This window comes from Mirounga angustirostris, unplaced genomic scaffold, assembly GCF_029215605.1.
Source record: "Mirounga angustirostris isolate CCGP_5_RB_7025 unplaced genomic scaffold, mMirAng1.0.hap1 SCAF_15, whole genome shotgun sequence".
NCBI lineage: Eukaryota > Metazoa > Chordata > Mammalia > Carnivora > Phocidae > Mirounga > Mirounga angustirostris.
In genome coordinates, this window is record NW_026991723.1 from 81,673,789 (window position 1) to 81,698,078 (window position 24,290).

The window sequence follows — 24,290 nt, forward strand, 5'->3', positions numbered from 1 at the left end:
CAAATGCCATCTCCCCCAGCCTGCTCCCCTCCCTGATTGCATCCCTGGGTATGATTGCCAGCACCAAGCCAGAAACCTAGGTGCCCTCCTCAGCACCTCTCTTTCCTTCAGGTGCCAATCGGTCACCAAGCCCTGACGCCTCTTCTGCCATCATTACTCTCGCTTTCCCCTCCCCCATATGTCAGTATGACCCTGTCCCTGGAGGACTGCCCACTGTCTCACCTCTGTCCTCTCCTTCATCGCATCCATCTGGGTATCTCCAGCACCAGTCATAGAGTCTGGGCACAGCAAGGGCCCAGTCACTCCATGCCAGACCGTTCTCAGAGACCATCTGATTTGACCTTTATATTGTTCGGACAGGGAAGCGGCCGCCTGGAGTGGGGCAGAGACGTGTCTAAAGTCAGGCCCTGGAAGAACTGAGCTTTGAATTCGGGTCTCCTGACTCCCAGCCTCAGGCTCTTTTTCCCAAGGCTAGGACCACCCAAGCGTTTGTCCCTTTGAGTCTAGTAGCTGGCTTGGGAATAAGGAGTCAGCAGAAAGGCCAGGCGGGGAACTTGCTGGGCCCAGAGCCTTAAGGGAGGGAGGACCTGGTAGCAGAAATGGGTCTCATTCAAGCTCTTCTCTCCTTTCTTTAGCACCAGAAAGCCCCCTTTTCTTTGGTACTTGGACCCCCGAATCTCTCCCCAGACCCCGTCCCTTTTGCTGATTATCCATGACTTACGGCTCCTCGCCAGGGGGCCCTGGATCTGTGGTTGGGGATGGGGGTGTGGGTGGGGGGAAGCTGAAGCCTGTCCCAGCACCCCAGGGCCCTAGGCCCTCTCTCTGCCCCACTCCCTCCCCAGGTCTGCCCTGGCTTGCTCTGTCCCCCTGGGGCAGCTGGCTTTTGTCCCAGCGGAGCATGGGAACAGCTCGGGTGGGGACATAGGAGGGGTTTCCCAGCACATCTCACCTCTCCCACCTGGCATGGTTCCCACCCTGCACCTGTGGCTCCCACCCTCCCACCCTGGGAACTGGCACAAGGACTCAGAAGTGGAGCCCACAGGACGGTTCAGTGTGCTGGGGAGACAGAGGGAGAAAATCTGTGGGTGTGGGGACCAGGAGACTCTGTGTGTCCTAGCGCCCCATCCCGCCCCTGCTAGGATCTGTTGCCCCAGCTATAAAATCGAGGTACCGGATGTTGGTGTTCTGGAAACTCCGCAGGTAGATGTGAGTCCAGCTAGAGTGCCAACTCTGGCCAGCCATGAAATCGGAGTTGGGAGATCTCTGAAAACAATGCCTCCTAATAACCCATCATTGCGTCAGTAGGCTTGTGTGCATGATCTCACTGCATCTTAGATCAATCCTCGGGGATGCTGCTTATGAGTATCCCCGCTCTGCAGATGAGAATGCTGAAGACCAGAAAGGGTAAACACCCGGTCCCAAGGTGACACAGCTAGGAAGCTGTGAGTCTGGATTTGAGCTCAAGTCTCCTGCACTGGGAGCCTGTCCTGTTCATTTCTGGCAGCAGAGGTTTAGGCAGACATGTGGCCTCAGAGGGCAGAGCCTCTAGATCTGTCGAGGGTAGTGGGTTTCCCATCCAGAAACAATGCGCAGGCCAGCCTGGACTGCTCCTTGTCGAGCCCCCTTTCCTCTCTGGGGGCCGAGGTGTGTGGTTCAGGCCCCCCGCTTCAAGCCGGAGATGCTCTCGCTTCTGCCTCGGAGCCTTGGGTGACCTCAGCGCTGCACATCATCTCTGGGCCTCAGTTTCCCACACAAGTGCCTCAAGGATCTCGGGTGAAAAACCGCTTTCGCTGCAATCAGAATAATTAATAAACGGTTGTGGCTAGGGCGGGAACGGAGGAAGTGGGTGGCGGCGCTGCCGAGGTGACAGCGGCCTGGAGAGGTGGAGCCAGGGAAGGCGGGGGGGACGCGCCGGAGCTCCCCGGCAGAGACACACCCCAGGAGCCGGCCGCCTGCATCCCACACGCACCAGCCTCCTCCAACTATGCGTGAGTCCGACCCTGATGCCCCCGGGGAAACCGCTCTGCCTCCGGGTGGAGCCTCGACGGCCAGGCTCCGCGCTGATCTCTCTCACTCGGCAGGGAGGAGTCGCTCGCTCCGGTTCCCGCTGCTCCTGCTATTGCTGCTGCCGCCGCCCCAGGTCCTGCCCGCGGACCCCCGGACGCCCGCGCCGGGTAGGCGGCCCCCTCCTTGCCCCCTGGCAGCCCTCAGCCCTGCGCCCTCGCCTGGCCCCTCCCCCGGCTCTGCCCTGGGGCCGACCCAGCTTCCCCCTTCTGCTCTCCGCGCCCGGGCTGGGGGAGGGCGCTGAGGCTGTTGGCGGGAGAGGGGCTCTCTGAAGACCCCCCCCCCCCCCCGGGTGTGTGTGGCCTTGCCTAGGGCGCTACAGGGTGTTTTCTGGGGAGAGGGCAGACTGGGGTCTTGTGAGAAGGGACAGCCCCTCTCCAGCTCCCTCACCTGTTCTGGGCCCCAAGCTGTCCAAGCCCGTTCCTCCCCCGCCCCCCCACCAACAACCCCGCTGTTTTCTGCGGGGCGGAGGGCGGAGTGGGGGGACTCTTTCCCAGGAAGCTGCAGGCACCAGGGGGAAAACCCTCTGGCAAGTTCTGTCTCTCCAGCCTCTAACTTTCTGGGGCCCCATGGGGATTCTCAGCCCCAGGGAAGAAGATCTCCCTTGATGAGGGTCCTGGGGACACCAGCCATTCTGGCAAAGAATCAAGGTGGAAATATATTTACAGAGCTGGGTTGCTTCCCCTCAGGTTTAAATCCTCAGCTCTGAGGTCCCCCCCTCCCCCGGGCAGGTTATTTAGGCTCGGGTAGGCGCCATAATTCTCTCTAGCTCACACAGCCATGGTGGGCTAAAGGTTTGAACTTGATCTGTCTTACTCTAGGCACTTTGCAAGGTCTTTCCATAGAGAGCACCCCCCCACCCATCCCGTGTCACTCCCCTCCGTGGACCCTGGTTTCATCACCCAGAAGATGATGGGGAAAGTCAGATCCTGCAAAATTCCACCACTCCTGCCCCCCACCATGCATGTACCAGGTTCCAGGTGAAGGAACTCAGCTCCACCCTCTCAGCCAGCCTCCCTCCCCCAGCTTACCGCCGGCATGTGTATGTGTGCGTGTGTGCACGCGTGCAGGTGTGCGAGGCCTGGACATAGCTTCCTCCGCCACCTGGCTGTATGATCCATCCCTCTCTGGGTCTCCACTTCCTATCTGTAAAATGGGGGCAAGAGAGGACTGGGGTGGGGTGGGGAGAGGGGTCTGAGCTTTCTGTTGTGTTGCGGTAAGGATTTGGTGCTCAGAGGAGAGAAGAAGATGTGAATCAGACCAGGTTTCCTAGAGGAAAGGGTTTGAGTGGGTGGCATTTGATGAAGCCAGGAAGAAGGTGGAAGGTGCTCCAGAGTTTGAGTAGGAGGAAAGGACCAGTGGGTGGGAAGAAGAGAAAGAGGGCTCGTGTGGCCAGCACTTTACAGTTTACAAAGCCCCGCTATGGGCCTCCACTTCTTGGTGTTCATAGCAGCCCTGCCAGGGAGATGTGTCACCCCCATTCTAGAGAAGGAGAGCTGAGGCCCAGAGGGGACGGCCCATGTATCTGAGACCCCAGCAGCAGAGCCCGGGGCTGATCAGGTTGCCCCAGTGACTGGACTTGTCAGCCCCTGGATCGGCACAGCACTTCCTCTGGGGCCCCATCCACGACCCCCTCCCCCAAGGTACAAAGGGCTGGCCCGCCTGTCTTCCTGTGTGTTCATGAACGCCCAGCGAGCCCTGGTCTGTGCCCTTTTGTTTTTGTCTTTTGGACTTATCTTTATATCATAAGTGTTTAAGTGGAATTATTCTTTTCACTCCACAAACATTCCCAAGGGCTTGATTTAAGTTTTTGGCTGGACTTGGAGGCACGGCGCTGGGAGGGGCCCACCATCTCTCAGGGAGTCAGAAATGCTAAGAGACTGTTCTCCGAGGGGGTCAGGGCCATGACTGAGGGACACACGAGGGTATGTGAGGCTCGGGGGAGGGAGCAGGTCCCTCTCCAGTGTGAGGAACCCAGGGGGGCTTCCCGGATGTGCTGATGTTTGCTTGGACCCTGAAGAAGGTGGTGAGTGGCGGGAAGTGAGGCTTTAGTATGAGACTCTGTAAGGGCTTTCTGATGGAAGCAATGGCAGAGCTGAAGCCTAAAGCTCTGGACCTCAGGAGGCAGAGGGGAGCATGGGGAGCAGTAGGGCAAGAGGCAGGTGTTGGCTGGCAATGGCCTCGAAATGTGGGTGAGGAGTCAGGACTCAGTGGGTCGGACAGGTGACTTGGGGCTGAGACTGGAGGCCAGGAAGCCTTTAAGGAGGGCTGCTACAAGGTCAAAGGGAAGAGCGATGACGAAATGGGTGCAGGGCCTGTACTTTGTCCTTCAAGTCTGTGAGGGAACTGAGGTGCACGATGCCTGGGCATCTGCCCCAGGAAGCCAGAGCCTGTTCATGCCCTCAGAGGTACAGCAGAGGCCGGCCCCTGGGGGGATGAGGACTGCAGACTCCTCTGGGGGCAGGTGGCTTCTCGTGTGCGGAAGGAGATTGAGTCTGGCTTGGAGGGCAAGGCCATGCCAGGGGAGTCTTAATGCTCAAGTTCATCCAGCCCCTGGTCTTGGCTTAGTGTTCTCTCCTGGGCTAGGGATACGGCATGCCCTGGCAATCAGAGTTCTGTGCCAGGAAGAGGGTCCTGAGGCAGTTAGCCCTGGCACATGGTGGGGGACCCCAGGCTGTTCCAGGCCTCCCCACTGCCCACTGCCTGTCACCTCGTATCTATAGCACCAGCTGGGCTTGTGGGCCAGGAGGGGGCTTCCTCTCCAGCCGCCTCTTCCAGCTGTGGGCCCAGCTGTCGGGGCCTGGGGTGGTGGCGGCTGGCCTCTGGCTGCTGACTCGGCTGGGTGTAGGGGCTGGGGCCCAGGTCTGGCTAATCAGGGCACCCCCCCCCTTTTTTTTCTCTTTGGCTGCCAAGCCCCTGCAGCTTCTCTAAATATTCTTCTTAGGAAATTTCAGCTCAACCTCTTGCTACCCGGTGTGTCTGCATCCTGAAGGACATCGTGTTCCCCTACTGTGCCCAGAGCCCTAACTCCTGGGCTGGGGAACATTTCCTTGCCTGAATCCACAGAAAGTTCTGGAACCTGGCAGTACTGGATAGCCCTCATCTGTGGGAATGTGTGCAGGATGAGTGGGCTGATCAGCTAACTCCACCTCTGGGGTGCCTTGAGGATTCAGTGAGAACAAGTTGCAAGGTTCTCTGCTGATGGGGTGGGGGATTCATAGTGATGCAAATAATGGAGATATTTGGAGATCCAATATGCTTGACCCAGAGTAGAGAAGAAGGGGAGGCAGAAAAGGAGGCATCTTAGAGCCCGCCTGCTCCATCCCCTTTCTGGGAAACATAGGAAAAATGAGGCCCAGAGGGTGGAAGGCACTTTGCCCAGAGACATACACCCAGTAAAGGGTGGCCACTCTCTCCATACATTTCCCCAGCACCTTCTTGGTACCTGGCCCCGTGCCAGGAACTTGGTTGATCCGGAGCCTGCATCTCCCCAGTTTTCCTTCTGGATGGTTTATTATACAGGGTGTCCTCCACTGAGCCCAGCACTGAGCTGACATGAAAGCATGCCAGATTTAAGTTAGACTGAAGGAAAGCCTTTCTTTGTGAGTAGTTCCAGAGCTCTAGTTGAGGCAGGGGATGATGATCCCTCTGAGGTCACTCCCAGTTCGTGGATCCAACCCCATCCTCTTCCCAAATCCAGGCCTAAGAACCTCCAGGGGGAAGAAGCGGGGGAAAGAGAAAGGAGTCCAAGTCTTGGCTCTGCAACTCCAAAGCTGTGGGGCTTGGGGCCAGTCTCCTGTGAGTGAGCCTCACATCCCTCCTTTGTGCCACAGGGAGTCACATCCACCCTCCTGGGGACTGCTGAGCAGATAAAGAGTGTGGGGGGCTGCAAGCTGTGGAGTGGTTGTTAGAGCCCCGGATTTCCTGGCAACCGTGACGGTCCAGTGTGGTCAGGCTCATGCCGGAGAAGAGGCACTCAGGCTCCTCTCTGCCCACCCGGACCCCCTGGGGCCCCAGTGGAAGCCATTGTCCTCACTGGGGAGAGTTTTTCTTGCCTAGGGCAGCTGGTGTTTATAGAAAGATCATGGAGGAGGAGGGAGGGAAAGTTGGACAGCAGGTCCGGGAGGGAGGAGCCTCCGCTGGACACAGCCTCTCTTGGCAGGAGAGGGACGTGGGCAGGAGCCCGGGCAGAACTCTAGGGCAGTGGGAAGCTTCCAGGCTAGTCCTCGGAGCCAGCTTCCAGGGCTGGGAAGATGAGAGGTGTCTTTGGCCAAGCTTGGGGTCACCATTCTCTTGGCTTCATTTGATTGACTCCACAAACATGTGTCGAGCTGTGGCCAGCACATCTGCATCCCCTGGGCGGCTGGATCTCTCCAGGACTTGGGTTGAGCCCCCGTGGATGTGTGGCCTGTGTTACGGAGGAGAAAATGGGGGAGGTATGGCCCCCTCTCCTGGGAGCTCATGGTGGAGAAGAGCAGGTTGAGTGGGAACATGGAGCGGGGTGATGGACCATCAGGGTGGGAACATGGAGCAGGGCAAAGGACATTCAGGGGAGGTTTTCTGGAGGAGGCAAGGCGTGAGCAAGGCGTGAGCCCACTGGGAGGGTCAGGTGGTCCTGGAGGGGTTTGTTAAGGAAGAGCAGCAGTCTGGGCAAAGGAAGAAGAGCTTTTGGCTTTGGGGCTAAGGCTTGGGGCTGCCACACCCCTTGGGGTCCTTTGGAGAGCCCTGCCATGGTAGGGATGGGAAAACAGCCCAGAGGAGGGCTGGGCTTTTAGCCTTGTGCACCAGGGTTGGGAGCCAGGCAGCGGGGGCTCCAGGGGCTCCTGGGCAGGTGAGGTAGGCAGATGGGCAGCGTGTCCTGAGCAGGAGGAATCAATGAGGAGAGTTCCAGAGCCCTGAGCCAGCTGGGGGGGATTATCCGCTCACCCTCCTTGGCATTCTGGACCTGTGGCTGTGGGAGGGGAGGCTGAGTCCTATCTGCTGGGTCTGCCTGTGTCAGCTTGATAAGACCATTTTGTCCAGGCCCCTTCCTGTCGGCCCTTTCCTCCTGCATCCCTACAGGGTTCCACAGAGATGCCATTGTGAGGCCGTGGGGAGTTGCCAGGGCTTAAGCAAAACTATTTGCATGATTTCTGTGGTTCTCTTCTTGCTTGCTGGCATGCCTCTCTCTCTCTCTCTCTCTCTCTCTCTCTCTCTGTGTGTGTGTGTGTGTGTGTGTGTTGGGCATGCGGTGCTGCTGTCAGTCCTTGCCTGGTGTCATGCCCTCTGGTCACAACACCCTTCTGCTGTCTGTTGTTACCCTCTCAGCCCCCAATAATCAGTTGTACAAAGGATAGGAATTCCCTGTAATGTTGGCTCTGAGCTTAGATGAGGAAATGTGTTTGCTCAAGGGAGTCTGGTGTTTTCTGTGTGAGGCCAGGGAAGCAGTCCCTGCCAGGATCCAGGAGACCTGGGTCTGCAGGAGGCCCAGCTCTGTTCTCTGTCCTTGGCCAAGCCTCCACCTCTCCCTGAGCCTCAGTTTCCCTTGCTGAGCTGTAATGAACACCGAATGAGCTCTGAGAAGTCTCTAACTCTGCTGTTGAAGAATCACTAAAGCAGTGTGGATTTGAGCAAAGGGGCTGTGGTCAGCAAGACCTGGAGTAGACACCTGGAGGGGCTTTACTGGTGGGATTTCTCCAGGAGGCAGGAGGGCTGATGCCAGAGCTCCACGCACCTCCTTAGGAGATTTTTCCAGCCCTAGCTCTCCTGTTTCCTTTTCCCTGACCTTCCTCAAGATCCTAGAGCCCAGAATCCAGTCTGACATGGGCCCACGCTGGGCCTATCAAGAACAGGGGCTGAGGCAGCTGGGACTCCCCTCAAACCCACCATTTGTCTGCAAGGATCTGGGAAACTTCTTTCCTTGGTCTTGACTGTCAAGTCTGGGCGCCGTGGCCTGGAAGTGAAGGGCAATTGGTCTGGTGTGACTTGCTGGGTGACCTGTGTGGGGTTCTCCTTGTCTGGCCTCAATTTCCCCATCTGCAAGCAGGCATTATGATTCCCGCTCTACCCCACTTCTGCAAAAATAGAGGGAAGGTGGGCGATCCTGGCTTCCTAGTGTCCAGGTAGCTGGTTTGAGAGAACCCTTCCTTATATAACCCTTTTCTGGACTCCACAAACCCCGCCCTTGGTGCTAGGCTCTGACCTGACAGGAAGCGAGCGAGCGCTCTAGAAGCCTGTGTCTGCAGCATCTTATCAGCTGTTTCCGAACCCTTGGTGTCACAGTTGAGGTCTGGACTCTCCCCCTGCCCGACTCTGATGGCAGCAGGGAGGAGGGGGGACGGGCTGGAGACCAGAGCAGGGCCTGAACAGGGCAGGGCCGCGGGGGCTTCCGTGTATGACTCGGGGAACAGAGAGGGCCCCTGAGTGAGTTAGGACAAAGGGGTGACTTGTGGCCCCACACTTCCCCATCAGGGGCAGGACGGGGCTTGGGGGTGGCTCTAGAGTGGTCTCTGATCTCTGCTTCTCCCCTGCAGTGAACCCCTGTTGTTACTACCCATGCCAGCACCAGGGGATCTGTGTCCGCTTCGGCCTTGACCGCTACCAATGTGACTGCACCCACACGGGCTATTCTGGCCCCAACTGCACCATCCGTGAGCCGGGCCTCCTGCCCCCACTCCTGTCCTGGCGCCCTTGCTGTCCCGAGACCGCCCCCTCCCCCGCTGACTTCCTGCCCTCGCCCCTGGCCATTGCTCGGTCCTCCTTCCTCACCTGGCTTTGAGCTCTGAGCCTCTCCTCCTGGCCCACGTCACACCCTGGCCCTGTCCCCTGCCCTCACATCTGCTTCTGGCTCTGTCATGTGTCATCTCCCCTGAGCTTCCATCTTTACCCTGCTCTCTGTGTTCCACCTGGTTCCATCTTGGCCTTGTCTCCAGTCCCCATCTTCCCCTCCGGCTACTTCTGGTCCTTCCAGGAGGCCCTGATTGATTGGCTCCCACTGCCCCCGCAGCCGAGCTGTGGACCTGGCTCCGGAATTCGCTGCGACCCAGCCCCTCTTTCCTCCACTTCCTGCTGACGCATGGGCGCTGGTTCTGGGAGTTGATCAATGCCTCCTTCATCCGTGACATGCTCATGCGCCTGGTACTCACAGGTGGGTGGAGGGCAGGGCCCCCCCAAATCTGGGGAGCAAGACACCTTGCCAGCTCTTGGAATTCTTGGCATCTGATAAGGACAGTGGGTGGGGAGACTATGATGCCAGATTCAACAAGCCCAACCCAAGAGGAGGCCGGGAAGGAGGTGGGACTGGGGATGGGAGCCCCCTTGTCACCAGTTTCGCCCCTTCCCTGCAGCGCGTTCCAAGCTTATCCCCAGCCCCCCCACCTACAACATAGCGCATGACTACATCAGCTGGGAGTCCTTCTCCAATGTGAGCTATTACACTCGTGTTCTGCCCTCTGTGCCCCAAGACTGCCCCACGCCCATGGGGACCAAAGGTAACGGAGATGGGGTTAGAGGGCTGGGCCTGGGGGTCACAGGAGATGCTCTGTTCTCTTTGAGAAAAAAGCAGGCGGAAGAGCAATTATTGACCCATTTCCCGGACCGGTGGGCCAAGGCAAGACATATGACTTATCCAGAACCACAGACAAGGACAGGGTTGGGGAAGGAGGACAGGAAAGGGTGGTAGAGACTCTTGCTGACATCACCTAGAAAGCCAGAGCAGAGTCAGACTGCTGCTTCTGTATTTCCAGGGTGCCTCTTTGCTTGAACCTTGTCTCCTGAACTGGTGGGATCCTGCCGGAATGGGGGTGACCTCAAAGTTGAAATGTAGGAAAGAAGAAGTAGTATGCTATTTGTTGGGTGCTAACTCCGTGTTTGGTTCTTTACTGATGTAAATAGTTTACCCTGCTTCCTCAATGTAGCTTACACATAGAGTCAGAGTTTTTTTCTTTAGTTGCCTAAGACCTCACTTGGTCTCATTGGCAGGAGTCTTTCCTCCCTAGTCCCTCTTCCCGCTCCACCCTCGATTGCCCCAAAACCCAGGGGTTTACTCAGTTCAGAGCCACGAAATCTGCTTCAAGTACAGAGGGGACAAGAGAGGCACTGGTCCACGACTGCCATCACTTCTGTTCCTGCCACGTGGTGTCACTGTTGAACAGCTGTTGGGTGCAGCCCTGTGGTTGTTGAGTTTTTGCCCGCTCAGAACCTTGCATTTATATTGATGTCCTTCCTTGGGTCTCGAAGGCACTAACTACTCTGATGGTTTGCACTCCCATGTTTAGAGACCATACCTAAAGCATGACTATTCCACCAGATAGCTGGGTCTTGCAGAGTTTCTGGACTCTGCCAGCACTTTGCGGGAACCAGTCCTTGTTCAATGTCAACCTGAGGGATGATTCCAGGTTATAGGGTGCAGACCACTCCCTCCAACTTCCCTTTTGGTGAGTTTCCTTTGGGGTGCTTGATCTCCTTGCCTGCCAGAGGAAACCAGTTGGCCATCTCAATCCAGGGAGGTTCTGTTGATCTTGAACCTTCAACACTGGGCCTCACTTGAGGTATTATGAAAGGATGTCTTTACCAAAACACGAAAATTCAGTTATTCCTTTCTGTGTGAGCATTGGGTACTGACTCATCTGACATTAACATAATTAAGGAAGGCTCTTTTTTTTTTTTTTAAGATTTTATTTACTTATTTGAGAGAGAGAGAGAGTGTGTGAGTGAGACTGAGCACAAGTGGTGGGGGAGGGGCAGAAGGAGAGGGAGAAGCAGACTCCCCATTGAGCAGGGAGCCCAACATGGGGGCTCAATCCCAGGACCTCATGATCATGACCTGAGCCAAAGGCAGACGCTTAACTGACCTGAGCCACCCAGGTGTCCCAGGGAAGTCTCCTAATACTTATTCTCATGATGACAGACACCTGCTTCAAGATGACCTATTGTCTTTACCCCAGACAGAAAGACTGGCATCATTTAAAATAGGTTGACAAACTCCAGCCCACAGCCCCAATCCAGTCCACTCCCTGTTTTGTGAATAAAGTTTTATTAGAACTTAGTCACACTCATTTGTTTAGGTCTCATCTATGACTGTTTTCCTGTTACAACAGCAAAGCAGAGTAGAGGGTGACAGAGCTCGTATGTTGGCAAAGCCTAAAATATCGACAATCTGGCTTCTTAGAGAAGAAGTTTGCAGTTTGCTGATCTTTGATTCACAAGAGCCCATCTCACCGGTTCTCAGTCATGCTCACATTATCTCATGCACTCCTCAAAATGCTGCATCACATAGGTATCATTTGCCCATTTTACAGATGAAGACGCTGAAGCTCAGAGAGAGGAAACAAATTCTCTATGTTCACACAGTCAGCAGGTGGCGCACCGAGTTTCAAACACAGGGTACCTTGCTCCAGGGCCAGGGAGTCCAAGTTCGTTCTTTCTTTCTTTCTTTCTTTCTTTCTTTCTTTCTTTCTTTCTTTCTTTCTTTCTTTCTTTCTTTCTTTCTTTCTTTCTTTCTTTCTTTTTTCCTTCCTTCCTTCCTTCCTTCCTTCCTTCCTTCCTTCCTTCCTTCCTTCCTTTCTTTCTTTCTTTCTTTCTTGGTTTATTTACTTTTCTTTCTTCTTTCTTTTTGGTTAACCTTTTCAAAGTTGCAAACACACACACAGAAGTTGAGATGTATCCATCTCTTCAACACTACCCATAATTTGCCAATCTTATTTCATCGATCCCTCTTATTTTTTATGGAGTATTTTAAAGCAAATTCCAAATATCATGCCATTTCACCCGTAAATAGTTCTAGGGTCTTTTGGTAGAGAAGGTGCAAGGGGCCATCCAGTAGGAGGGAAGGCTGTTCTGGGCTTCCTGTGTGGACCTGTTTGGTCTGGTGAGCCCAGAAGGTCCTGGGGCAGGGAGACTGAGGCAGGAGGCAGCTACTGCCCCTTCCCACCTCCCCAACCAGGGAAGAAGCAGTTGCCAGATGCCCAGCTCCTGGGCCATCGCTTCCTGCTCAGGAGGAAGTTCATACCTGACCCCCAAGGCTCCAACCTCATGTTCGCCTTCTTTGCACAACACTTCACCCATCAGTTCTTCAAAACTTCTGGCAAGATGGGTCCTGGCTTCACCAAGGCCTTGGGCCATGGGGTGAGTACCTAGGAGGGGCTCAGGACTTCTCTGGTCCTAACTTAGCACGTGCAGGTCATCGCTGCTGAGGCGACACCTGGTGATCTGAGTGGACCCCCTTTCTGTCCTCAGGTAGATCTCGGCCACATTTATGGGGACAACCTGGAACGTCAGTATCAGCTGCGGCTCTTTAAGGATGGGAAACTCAAGTACCAGGTAGTGCTGGGCTTGCGGATGGGGCAATGGGAGAGGCCTCCCGTGGTCTTCCCTGGCAGAGGAGGAGAGACAATGAACCCTGGGAGAAGGTGCAGGCCAGGAGCAGACATGGCCTCTCATGTTCTCCTGGGAGGTAGACTTTGGGTCTTGATAGGAGATAGACAGTTCCAGTCTGCATATATACACTGAATTTCCCTCCATATCATTTAGACACTGTGATGTGCCTGGCGGAGGTGACTGAGCAGTGACCATGATAGTTAATGGGCCCTGACCTCACAGGAACTCACAGCCCATCAGGGTCCACACCCAAACACTAGGGTGCCAGCTTCTGTCTGCACTAGCACTAGAAATATAACGTGAACCACATACGTCATTAAAATTTCTCTGGTGGTCACATTAAGAAAGGTAAAAAGAAACAGGTGAAATGGATTTTAATAATTTATTTTATTTAACCCCATGTTTAGCCAGATTATCATTTCAATGTGGAATCAATACAGAAATTATTAATAAAATATCTCACATTCTTTTTTTTTCATGCTAGATCTTTGAAATCTGATCTATATTTTATATTCACAGCACATTTCACTTTGGATGCCAACTTTTCACTGGGGATATCCGATCTGTGTTCAGATTTCATAAAGTTACAGCTGAAAAGTAGACTCACGTGCCCAGGTTGTCCTGAGCATACTTAAAGATTTTCCAGGTGCTGAAGGATAAGTTTTCAAATTGAAATCTACAGTAAATAACGTTACAGATTCAGTTCTTCATTCACGCCAGCCACGTTTCTAGTTCTCAGCAGCTGTAGGTGACTAGTGGCTGCCATATCAGACCTCACAAATCTAAACAAACCAAAACCCAAGCAAAACGTGCTCTGCTGAAGCTTTAAGGCGAAGACCAGTACTTGGCCTGTAGTAGCATATTGATTGACTGAATGAAAAAGCTGCCATATTTGGAGACTTCTCACCCACTAGGGAGAAGCCATGAGACAGCTCCCAGGATGGGGCAGGCTTCCCTAGGAAGGTCAGAGAAAGTAAGAGCTGCAGGGAGGATGAGGCGGAGTTCAGGAGGCCCAGAGCGGGGGATGGGCTTTGCAGGCGGCCAGTGCCTGCACTTGGAGAGGAGAAGGCTCAGAGGGAGTGAGGGAATTCAGGGAAGCCGCTGGCTGGCCCCTGAATGACTGCTGGCGAGGGTGGAGAACACCTCTGGGGCGTGTTTAGGATTTCCAGTTTCTACCAAGAGCCGAGAGAGAACTTGGAAGGGTTCGAAGCCAGGGCACGATACTAAATTTGGGTTTGTTTGGTTTTTTTTTTAAAGATTTTATTTATTTGACAGAGAGAGACACAGTGAGAGAGGGAACACAAGCAGGGGGAGTGGGAGAAGGAGAAGCAGGCTCCCCGCTGAGCCGGGAGCCCGATGCGGGGCTCGATCCCAGGACCCTGGGATCATGACCTGAGCCGAAGGCAGACGCCCAACGACTGAGCCACCCAGGCGCCCCTAAATTTGGTTTTTTTTTTTTTTTTAAAGATTTTATTTATTTGACAGAGAGAGACAGCGAGAGAGGGAACACAAGCAGGGGGAGTGGGAGAGGGAGAAGCAGGCTTCCCGTGGAGCAGGGAGCCCAATGCGGGGCTCGATCCCAGGACCCTGGGATCATGACCTGAGCCGAAGGCAGACGCCCAACGATGGAGCCACCCAGGTGCCCCCACACTGTGTTTTTTTTTAAAGATTTTATTTATTTTGACAGAAAGAGAGAGAGAGAGCACAAGTAGGCAGAGTGGCAGGCAGAGGGAGAAGCAGGCTTCCCGCCGAGCAGGGAGCCCGATGCGGGGGCTCGATCCCAGGACCCTGGGATCATGACCTGAGCCGAAGGCAGACGCCCAACAACTGAGCCACCCAGGCGCCCCTAAATTTGGGTTTTTTAAAGGGTTACTCTGGCTGCGCAGTGCTGAGAATGGACCGTCTGGGGGCGCGGGTCGACATAGGGGGCCGCTGACGAGAGGGGTCAGCGTGGAAGACGAGGGTGGGCGAGAAGCCGGTAGTGGCAGTGGGGATCGAGGGGAAGGGACCCGTTCTAAGAAAGATCAGTTAGAACCAGCAGGCTTGGTTAGGCAGGATGGGCAGTCACTCTGGGGGATGCGGCAGCTGGCAGGTGCAGGCACCCACCCTGTCCCGGGTTGACAGGCGGTCCCATCCCACAGGTGCTGGACGGAGAGATGTACCCCCCTTCGGTGGGGTCAGTGTGGAAGACGAGGGTGGGCGAGAAGCAGGTAGTGGCGGTGGGGATCGAGGGAAGGGACCCGTTCTAAGAAAGATCAGTTAGAACCAGCAGGCTTGGTTAGGCAGGATGGGCAGTCACTCTGGGGGATGCGGCAGCTGGCAGGTGCAGGCACCCACCCTGTCCCCGGATTGCCAGGCGATCCCATCCCGCAGGTGCTGGACGGAGAGATGTACCCCCCTTCGGTGGAGGAGGCGGCTGTGTTGATGCACTACCCGCGAGGCATTCTGCCCCAGAACCAGATGGCTGTGGGCCAGGAGGTGTTTGGGCTGCTTCCCGGGCTCATGCTCTATGCCACACTCTGGCTTCGCGAGCACAACCGCGTGTGTGACCTGCTGCAGGCTGAGCACCCCACGTGGGGTGATGAGCAACTCTTCCAGACGGCCCGCCTCATCCTCATCGGTGAGGACTCCAGACCAGCCCTGTCCTGGAAGGTCATGTCCTCTGTCCCAAAAAGCAGGTGTTGGGGGGCTGGGGGAGAGAGAGCTGGGATTAGGACCCTAGCTCCTCTGCTTACTAGGTAAGACCTTGAGCAGGTCCCTTCCACTATGTGAGCTTCAGTTTCCAAACCTGGGTAGTGGGGATAATGATGGTTGTGAGGATTTGTTGAGATGATGACAAGCACTTAGCACATGGTAGGCCTTCGGAAAATGGACGGCCGTGATGGTCGATCATTAGCTGGGTAACTTGCGGCAGATTTGATTAGCCACCCCAATCTGTTTGCCCATCTACTGCCCCAGAGGCACATAGTGACATCCCCAGCTTGTGCAGGTCAGACTCCAGCCTGTTCAGCCCTCTGGAATCCTCATGTTTCTGCCCTGCGTGTATCTGCCTTCCTGGAGTTTGGTAGCTTCTGGGTGCCTCAGGGACAGGATATTTCTGTGTCTCCTATGGGGGCGAGTCAGCAGCCTAAAATGTCAGATGGTTTCTTGCCTGGGAGCTTGGTCCCTGACACCACTGTCCAGACCGTGTTCACTCTGAGTCACCAGTGATCCCTTTCCCCTGCCTCTGGTGGGCATCACTGGGCATGACTGGTCCCAATTATATTGCCTGATTCACTAGAGCCTGGAAGAGCCAGGCATCAAGGATAGAAACAGCCTAAAGAAGGAGAGGGGGCTGGTTCTGAAGTCCCAGCATTTTGGACACTTTGACCAAAGAGGGCAAGGCTGTGGCTGAAGGCTGCCCAGCATATTGCCTGGTATCGAAGCTGTGACCAAAGGTGATGAAGCTATAAATCCAGTGCTTTGGTTAATCCTCCCCAACAACTTTACTAACCAGATATGATTGCCTTTGTTGTAAAAATTAAGATTCAGAGAGGTTAATGAAATCTCCAAGGCCTCTCAGCAGAGGGAGATTTGAGCTGGGCCCGGCTGCCACGTCCCAAAGGGAGCGAGCGCCTTCCTGAGTGGCGGGGGGTTCCCCGCACGCCTACACTTAGCACTCCTCCTTCCTGCTTGCATGTGGTCAGAGTCCCAATTATGCCGGGCCCTGGGCCACGCAGCCGCTGTCCACTTCCCAACGGCCCTATTCGTAGCATCGTCATACATATTTTACAGATCAGGAAGGTGAGGTTCAGAGAGCTGAAGTGACACAGCCCAAGTTCGGGGGGTGACTAGAAATGATGACACCAGGCTCTGGAGCTTGCTGATGGCAAGTCTCACGGCTCCAGATCAATTTGCTAGGAGCTAGTTTGTCTTGGGGCTAATTGGCCCAAATCATCAGTTTCTTTTCCTATCTAGATAACCAGTTTTGATTCTGTTACGGAATGTTCAGTGTGTTTCTTCCCTGGCTCTTTGCTCTGGTTACTGAGAGGGCAGAGAAAAGGTATTGATGAGAATTCTGATATGTAAGAACATACGAGAACTGCACGTGGGACTAGAGTCATCTTATATCCTCAGCCTCCCTCTTTTGCTGCTGTGGCAGCTCTGAGAGCTCTCTCTGAAGCCTCCCTCGCCCCCGGAGGGTGTCAGCAAGCTGAGGGCTCCCACGAAGCCAATCTCCACTTTCCCGCTTTCGGGTTCTTCTTTTCCATGTCCTGCTTAGCTGGGCCGACAGCCTCCCTGTGGAACGTGGGAGTAGCCCGGTGGCTCTTGTCTTGGGACACCGGTCCAGCCTGAGACAGAAGGCTCCATTTTCAACCCCCCCCCCCACAAAAAGACAAAGTGAAAGCGCCCCCCCCCCCCCCAATTCAACAGTCACAGTAACATCCAAGAAGCCAAGAGCAAGCAAGCACTTTCCCGAGCCCGGTGGCTGGGTCCCTGTGTTTCCCTGACACTTGTCCCAATCCTCCCTCCCAGGGGAGACCATCAAGATTGTGATTGAGGAGTACGTGCAGCAGTTGAGCGGCTACTTCCTGCGGCTGAAGTTTGACCCGGAACTGCTGTTCGGCGCCCAGTTCCAGTACCGCAACCGCATCGCCATGGAGTTTAACCAGCTCTACCACTGGCACCCACTCATGCCCGACTCCTTCAAGGTGGGCTCCCAGGAGTACAGCTACAAGCAGTTCCTGTTCAACACCTCCATGCTCGTGGACTATGGGGTCGAGGCCCTGGTGGATGCCTTCTCTCGCCAGAGCGCTGGCCGGGTAAGCCTCTGCGGAGAGCGCAGGGAGGGCAGGCAGGCTCTGGGAGGTGACAGACCTGGACCCAAATCCCAGTGGGCTCTGGGAGGTGACAGACCTGGACCCAAATCCCAGTGTTGTTTTCTGTTCCATGGGGCTAGTGTCCCTCTGACATTCCTTCCTCCCCACTCCTTCATTCCTCCTCTTGTTCTTTTGTTCATTCCACGGTACCAGGTGCAGGGATAGAGTGGCGAGCAAGAGCAGATGTGGCGCTTGGGTCCTTGTCCCCTTGGCACTGACACCCTAGTGAGGAACCATGGTCATATAACAGCTAACATCGTGTGAGCACTTGCTTTGTGTCAGGCACTGGGCCAGGTGCTGTCTGATGTTAGCAGAATTATAAGGGCATGTTAAGAGCCACAGTCCAGAAAGACCTTGGTGCTCTGGGCACTTGGAGAGGCGCTTGGGACCCAGAGTTGAGAGCTGTAGAGAAGGAGATGTTGTCTGAGCAGAGATCCAGAGGGTGGATAGAGCTCTCCCAGGGAAAGAGGTAGTGTTAATGGCAGGGGATGATCGTGCTCTGGGGGAGGGGACAGCAAGGCAAGGGCCTGGAGGTGAGAGGGCATGGCAATTTGAGGACCATGAGAACATTCAGGGTATGGTAATATATGTGAAAGTGTCTTCACATAGTAGGTCTTTATTGAATTACAGGCCTCCGTGATGGGCTGAATTGTCCCCCCCCCCACCCCCCCACTCATATGTTGAGGTCCTAACAAGCAGTGCATCAGAATGTGACTGTGTTTGGAGACAGGGCCTTTACAGAGGTAATTAAGGTTAAATGAGGTCCAAGGGTGGGCCCCTACTGTGACTGGTGTCCTTATGAGAAGAAGAGATTAGGATGCAGAGGTGCAGAGTGGGAAGACTTAGGGAGAAGATGAGCCAAGGACAGAGACCTCAGAATGAAACCTACCTTGCTGACATCTTGATCTTGGACTTCTGGCCTCCAGACTGTGATGAAATAAATTTCCGTTGTTTAAGCTACCCAGGCTGTGATACTTTGTTATGGCCGCCCTGGCAAACTAATATGGCCCTTTCCCTGGAATTTCTAACCAGCACCCTCCTAAATCTCCCCTCCCCCCCATGCTTGGAAGCCCCTGTCTCCTCTGTCTCAGCTCCCCTCAGCCCTGCTTCTCTCTGATCCTTGTTCCCAAGCCCTATCGTGACATCGTGACACCATGTGGATTTAGGTTTACCACTGGTAATTGGACTGGAATTAGCATGCGCTGCCACCAATGGGCAGCTGCTGGCTGGTTTATGGCCTCTGTTCTCTGTGGGGACACAGACATGAACAGAGACAGTAGATTTATGTTGGGCTATATGGACTACAAAGCATTTTCTTTATTTTATTTTATTAAGATTTTTTTTTTTATTTATTTGACAGAGAGAGACACAACGAAAGAGGGAACACAAGCAGGGGGAGAGGGAGAGGGAGAAGCAGACTCCCCGCTGAGCAGGGAGCCAGATGCGGGGCTCGATCCCAGGACCCTGGGATCATGACCTGAGCCGAAGGCAGACGCTTAACGACTGAGCCACCCAGGCTCCCCTGCAAAGCATTTTCAAGGAACAGCCATGACTCTGTGTGAAAAGCCCTGGTGTTGTACTAGGCCCAAGGCAGAAGGGTGACAGAAGTGTGTCGGCTCTCAGGATATTCAAGAGAGCGTGAGAAGTAGTAAAACAGGGCTTCTCCTGATCATCACCACACATGGCTGCCATCTTGGGGGTTACCATGGGACCAACGCTGTGGTAACTGCTTTGCATACTTTATCTTGCTCATTCCCCACAACCGTATCAGATGGGTGCTCTTACCTTCCCCATTTTTGCATATGATGAAACTGAAACAAGTAATTTGCCCAAGGTCCCTGGCTGACTTTCCCAGGGCTGCCATAACAAAGGACCACAAACTGAGTTTATTTTATTATTTCACATTCCTGGAGGTTAGAAGGTTTGGGCAGGGCCACGCCTCTCTGAAGGCTCCCAGCAAGAATCTGTTCTATGCCATTGTCTTAGCTCCTGCTGGCTACTGGCAATCCTCTTAGACACATCACTCCAACATGGAGTCTCCCTGAGGCTCTGTTTTCTCTATTAGGACACCAGTCATTGGATCAGGATCCCCATAATGGACTATGACCTCCTCTTCACTTGATGACATCTATTTCCAAATAAGGTCACATTCACAGGTGCTGGGGGTTAAGACTTCACCATATCTCTTTGGGGGACACAAATCAACCCACAATGGTCCCACAGCTTGTAACTGGCAGAGCTGTTTATTTAAGCTTTGTGTGTATACACTGTAGTTTTCATGGCAAGATTTTAGCTCCCTCTCTTCTAGCTTATGACCGCTCCCCACCCTGGAGACTTGGCAGAAGGAAGGAGAACCAACAGATTTAGTCACCTATGTTCCCATGAGTGGCTTTATCTGGAATGAATGGAGTGACATGATACTGTGTGATCCTAGCATCCGGCTCTGAGTTTCTCTTTCCTAATGGTGGTTGGTTAATAGTGGTTCACTTTTTAATTATTAAATTTTTGTTGACTCTCAATGCTATGACACAGGGAATGAAAACCAATAGAAAAACACTCCTTAGCAGGACCCCCTTGAAAGATGAAGTATCTGTATTCTTTGATAAGAATGGGTTTGAAGAATGCCATAAAAGTTTCAGCCCCCAAAACTAATATCCGTCCATCCTTTTGTTTCTCATTTGCTGTCTCAGAAACCCCTCTGCCCCTCCAAATTTCATTTCCAGAGCCAGAATGCCCTTCCCCTCTGCTTGAGCTCCTGGCTGGTGCCATACTGGCCATCTCTTTTATGGAATCCTAGTTGCTAAAACTAATAGTTGCAGAACCTTCTGTAATGGAATGTTGGTATCTCACCTAGATACAAAGGGTTGGGGAACGGTGTGGCTGGTGAGCCACTGGAGAGGTCCTCTTGGCCCACTGCCACTTTAATGATGAGGAAGCAAAGACTCAAAGGTGTCTCCGAGAGAGCATGACAGCAGCAGAGTGGGGCCAGGTCCCCAGCATGGTGGCTGCTGGGTGGAGCCGTGCTCTGTCCACGCTTGGGAAGAGCTCCTGACCTGAACTCTTCCTCCAGGACAGCGTGGCCTGGCTCTCAGACTGCAGCTATGTTTATGTCTTGGCAGATTGGCGGGGGTAGAAACATAGACCACCACGTCCTGCACGTGGCTGTGGAGGCCATCAAGGAATCCCGAGAGCTGCGGCTGCAGCCCTTCAATGAGTACCGCAAGAGGTTTGGCATGAGGCCCTACACATCCTTCCAGGAGCTCACAGGTGAGCAGCTGTTTCCTGGACCTGGGCCCTGCCCTCAGGGATTTTCAGTAAAGTGAGGAGGACATTGTGGAAACAGAATGCGGTGTTAGCCCCCAACGCTATGACTGTTGGGCTCATGAGAGGTGTGTGAGCACGGTGCTGGGGGGCGGTGAAGGGAGTGAAGGGAAAGAAAGTGGCTTCTCAGCTGCGTTTGAAGGAGATAAATAGGGATTTTCTGGATGGAGAATGGGGGGAAAGGCATTTTACATGGAAGAACAGAAAGTACAAAGGCACAGAGGTCATAAAGAATGAGCCTGTTGGGGAGGACAGTGGGGGGTGCGGCTGGAGCAAGGTGCTTATGTGTGGGGAGGGCGGGGGTTAGGGATGGGAGCTTAGGGCCAAATTGTGGATTCTATGTGAAAGAATTGGGGTTTTACTCTACCTAGTGGTTCCTAAATACATACTTATGGACCAGCTGCCTAAGAATCACTTAGAAAACTGATTAAAAATACCAAATCCCAGATCTCTCTCCCCGAGATTCTGATTCAGTAGGCCTGCATGGTGCGCAAGAGTCTGTCTGTATGTGTGTATAATATATATACTTTCTTCTTTTTTTTTTAAGATTCCAGCTGTTGGGCAGCCAAGAGTTTGGGAACCCTTGTCACAAACAGTGGGAGGGTTTGACCGTGTGTGACATGACCCTAGTGCCTTATAGAGCGTGGGTTTGAGGAAGTGGCTAGGGAAGCTCTGCATCTGTCCCCTTTGGTCACTATCTATGAATGTGTGGGCCTCAGTGAGTGGGGAGTGAGTTCCCCATAATTCTGTCACTCTAATCTCCTGTGACAGTCCAGAGGGGGAAAAGAACACTGTAACTAAATCTCTCTGTGAGCTGGGACAGGTTACATTACATCTCTGAGCTCCAGCAGAATGAAGGGACTTGCACCAGCATACGTCCTTGAAATGAGCCTGTGAAGCAAGATGGATGGCATCTCCCTGTAGTCACCGTCAGGCAGTTAGGGAACCGAGAAGAGAGATGAGTTGCTCAAGGCCACGTGCTGTCTGGTGGCCGATCCAGGCTCTAGATTCCTTCTTCAGCAGCAAATTTCTTCCCTAGATGCAGCCCTAGAGAAGGGCCGGTCAGCCAGGCCAGATGTTAGGGCATGTGCTCAATTGTTCAATTGCTCTTCTGAAGTCCCATATTCTCCCCAGAAAAAGTAGGCTTAGAAGCTTCCCTCCCCTCATTGACCTTAATGGCACCATGTCTCTGACTCTAGCTCCCCCCCTTTCAGGGGAGAAGGAGATCGCAGCCGAGTTGGAGGAGCTGTATGGACACATCGATGCCTTGGAGTTCTACCCGGGGCTGCTTCTGGAGAAGTGCCATCCAAACTCCATCTTTGGGGAGAGTATGATAGAAATTGGGGCTCCCTTTTCCCTCAAGGGCCTCCTAGGGAATCCCATCTGCTCTCCAGAGTACTGGAAGCCGAGCACATTCGGTGGTGAGATGGGCTTCAATATGGTCAAGACAGCCACACTGAAGAAGCTGGTCTGCCTCAACACCAAGACTTGTCCATACGTCTCCTTCCACGTGCCCAACCCTCACCAGGATGGCGGGCGTGGTATGGAGCGGCCATCTACAGAGCTCTGAGCGGGTGGAGCAGCAGCTGGAGGGTGGGTTTTGTGTCTGTCATCCCAGAAAGCTGAGTCCAGGGTTGATAGTCTCAAATGTTGGGTCTTGGGTTTGGCATCAAGAACATCAAGGTCGACATTTAGAACTTTGTGTCTCTCACTCATTACCTGGAATATCGTGGTCTTGTTTGTTATTCTAGAATGCTGAATTCCTGATTGACCATCTAGAATGTTAGGAGGGATTCTTCTTTGGCATGCCAGAATACTGGGTTCCTGGCTGACACCTAGAATATCAGATTTCTGGTTGACTTGGAACATAGGTATTCTAAAATGTGGAGCTCCTGATGAAACCATCTAGAAAGGTAGGGGATTCTTATTTTGCATTCTAGAATTCTGGGCGGCCCTCCAGAATGTTGATTTTCTGATTGGCAGCTCAGAATGTTGTACTCCTGGTACCTGATCCAGGACGGTGGCTGGTATGTCAGCTCAGTCTTGATCTGAATGCCTAAAATGGTAATTTGATTCATTTTCCTGTTCAGTGAGATAACCACAAAGCAGGAGAACCTATGGTCTAACAAGAATGCATTGCCCACTTCTGTGCCTGCACCGAGAGGGCAAGATGCCGGGTGTTCTTGGGACCCTGACTTAGACCCTGGTCCAAGGAGGTAGAGAGAACAGGTGGGCTTTTTCCAGGCCATTGGTTGGAAGCCACCAGAGCTCTGTCGCCATCTTTGTCTTGACTCATGGCAGCTGTTTCACATGAAGCTAATAAAATTCTTTTTCCAAACTGCCTGCTATGTATTGCTTTTCATCCCATTCCAGAAGCAGAGGCGACACTGGAGTGGCCTCTCTCCTAGCTGCAAGCTTGATGTGCTAGAGGTAGCAGCATGAGACCTTCCACTGCCCTTGGAGCCTGTTATTGCCTAGCTCTTCTACCAATGATGCCCCATTTCCGGCTGTGGGGCAGGCATTGCCCTTCACAGGCTGCTCTCCTAAAATACACAACTGCCCAACCCCAGGGGACAGAGCACTCAGTTCCCACCATCTGGCTAAAGCAATTTCTTCCCTTACAAAGCATACGCGGGCAGAGATGAAGGGTATCTGGGAAGGAGGGCCTTACTGTGTGCCAATTTTCCACACTTAATTCTCATTTATTCTCACCCAAGAGCATGAAGTATGTGGTATAATCCTTGTTTCAAAAACAAGGGAACTGAGATCCAAGATGGTCCAGTGCCAGGCCCCACAAGGTGCCAAAGCCAGGCCAGGACCTGGGTCTGGCTGAATCTGGGGCTCTGCTCTTCCCCGCTCCGGCTTCCTCTTGCTTCCTGATTTGACTCAGTTCCAGGCCTGATCTTGCCTCTCTGGCTCAGGGTCAGAGGCAGAAGATGGGGTGTGGCTCTTACATGCTATTCTTTCAGTCACAAATATTTATTTTGCTAAGTGCTTACTATACACCAGTCACTGTTACAGGCTTGGGGCTATAGCAGTGAGTGATCAAGACAGACAAAGCTTTTTTTTCGTCTCTGCGGAGCTCACGTTCCAGTGTGGGTAGAGCAGACGGGAAACAAGACAACAATGAAATAAGACAAAGGCAGTGTGAGTGTGCTTTCCCTTCTAACCCATACTACTCTGCCCTCCTCCTGTTTGGCTCCTGAGACCTGAGACCCTATCCCAGCCACATAGGCCACCCCTAGCCCATCCCTGCCCCCCATAGCCAGCCAAGGAGGTCAGAGGGGAAAGGTAAGAGGTTGGGAAAGTTCCTTCATGCTCCCCACTTGGGGCTTAGATTTCCTTAAGAAAAATAATGGCCCAGAAACAATGAGGGAAAATGGGGTCCAGGCTGAGGGTCCCTGGGGCTGGGGTTCCTGTCTTACAGTCCAGAAAGCCCTTGTTTCTCCTTAGTTGGCTGGGGACTGCTTCTGCCATTCCTTCCTGGCCCTGTTGAATGCAGAGAATGCAATCTTTCTCAGCTCCCCAATTGCTCTGCTGATCAGGGATCCTTCGGCTGCTGAGAGTGGGCACAGAGCACCTGTCTTGTCCTTGCTTACCTGGTATCGATTTCCCCTCTTTGCTAATACCCCGACTTGGCCTGAGAATCCACCCCTTGTCATTAATTCCACTCTTGGTGGTTCCATCAGG

At 53.7% G+C, this 24,290-nt stretch overlaps 1 protein-coding gene across 2 annotated transcripts; it reads left to right on the forward strand.

The window, feature by feature from the left end:
* The first annotated feature begins 1,860 nt into the window (after window positions 1-1,860).
* On the forward strand, window positions 1,861-22,938 carry PTGS1 (prostaglandin-endoperoxide synthase 1). Of its 2 annotated transcripts, XM_045883088.3 has the most exons (11): window positions 1,861-1,988; window positions 2,082-2,174; window positions 8,577-8,693; window positions 9,050-9,190; window positions 9,390-9,533; window positions 11,987-12,168; window positions 12,280-12,363; window positions 14,794-15,040; window positions 16,936-17,222; window positions 20,399-20,546; window positions 21,815-22,938. In XM_045883088.3, exons 1-11 carry the CDS (start codon window positions 1,985-1,987, stop codon window positions 22,168-22,170), a joined length of 1,803 nt encoding a protein of 600 aa, XP_045739044.1. In that variant the 5' UTR covers window positions 1,861-1,984; the 3' UTR covers window positions 22,171-22,938. The 2 variants fall into 2 exon arrangements, with proteins under 2 accessions (XP_045739044.1, XP_045739045.1); XM_045883089.3 differs by lacking the exon at window positions 9,390-9,533.
* Window positions 22,939-24,290: the final 1,352 nt, after the last annotated feature.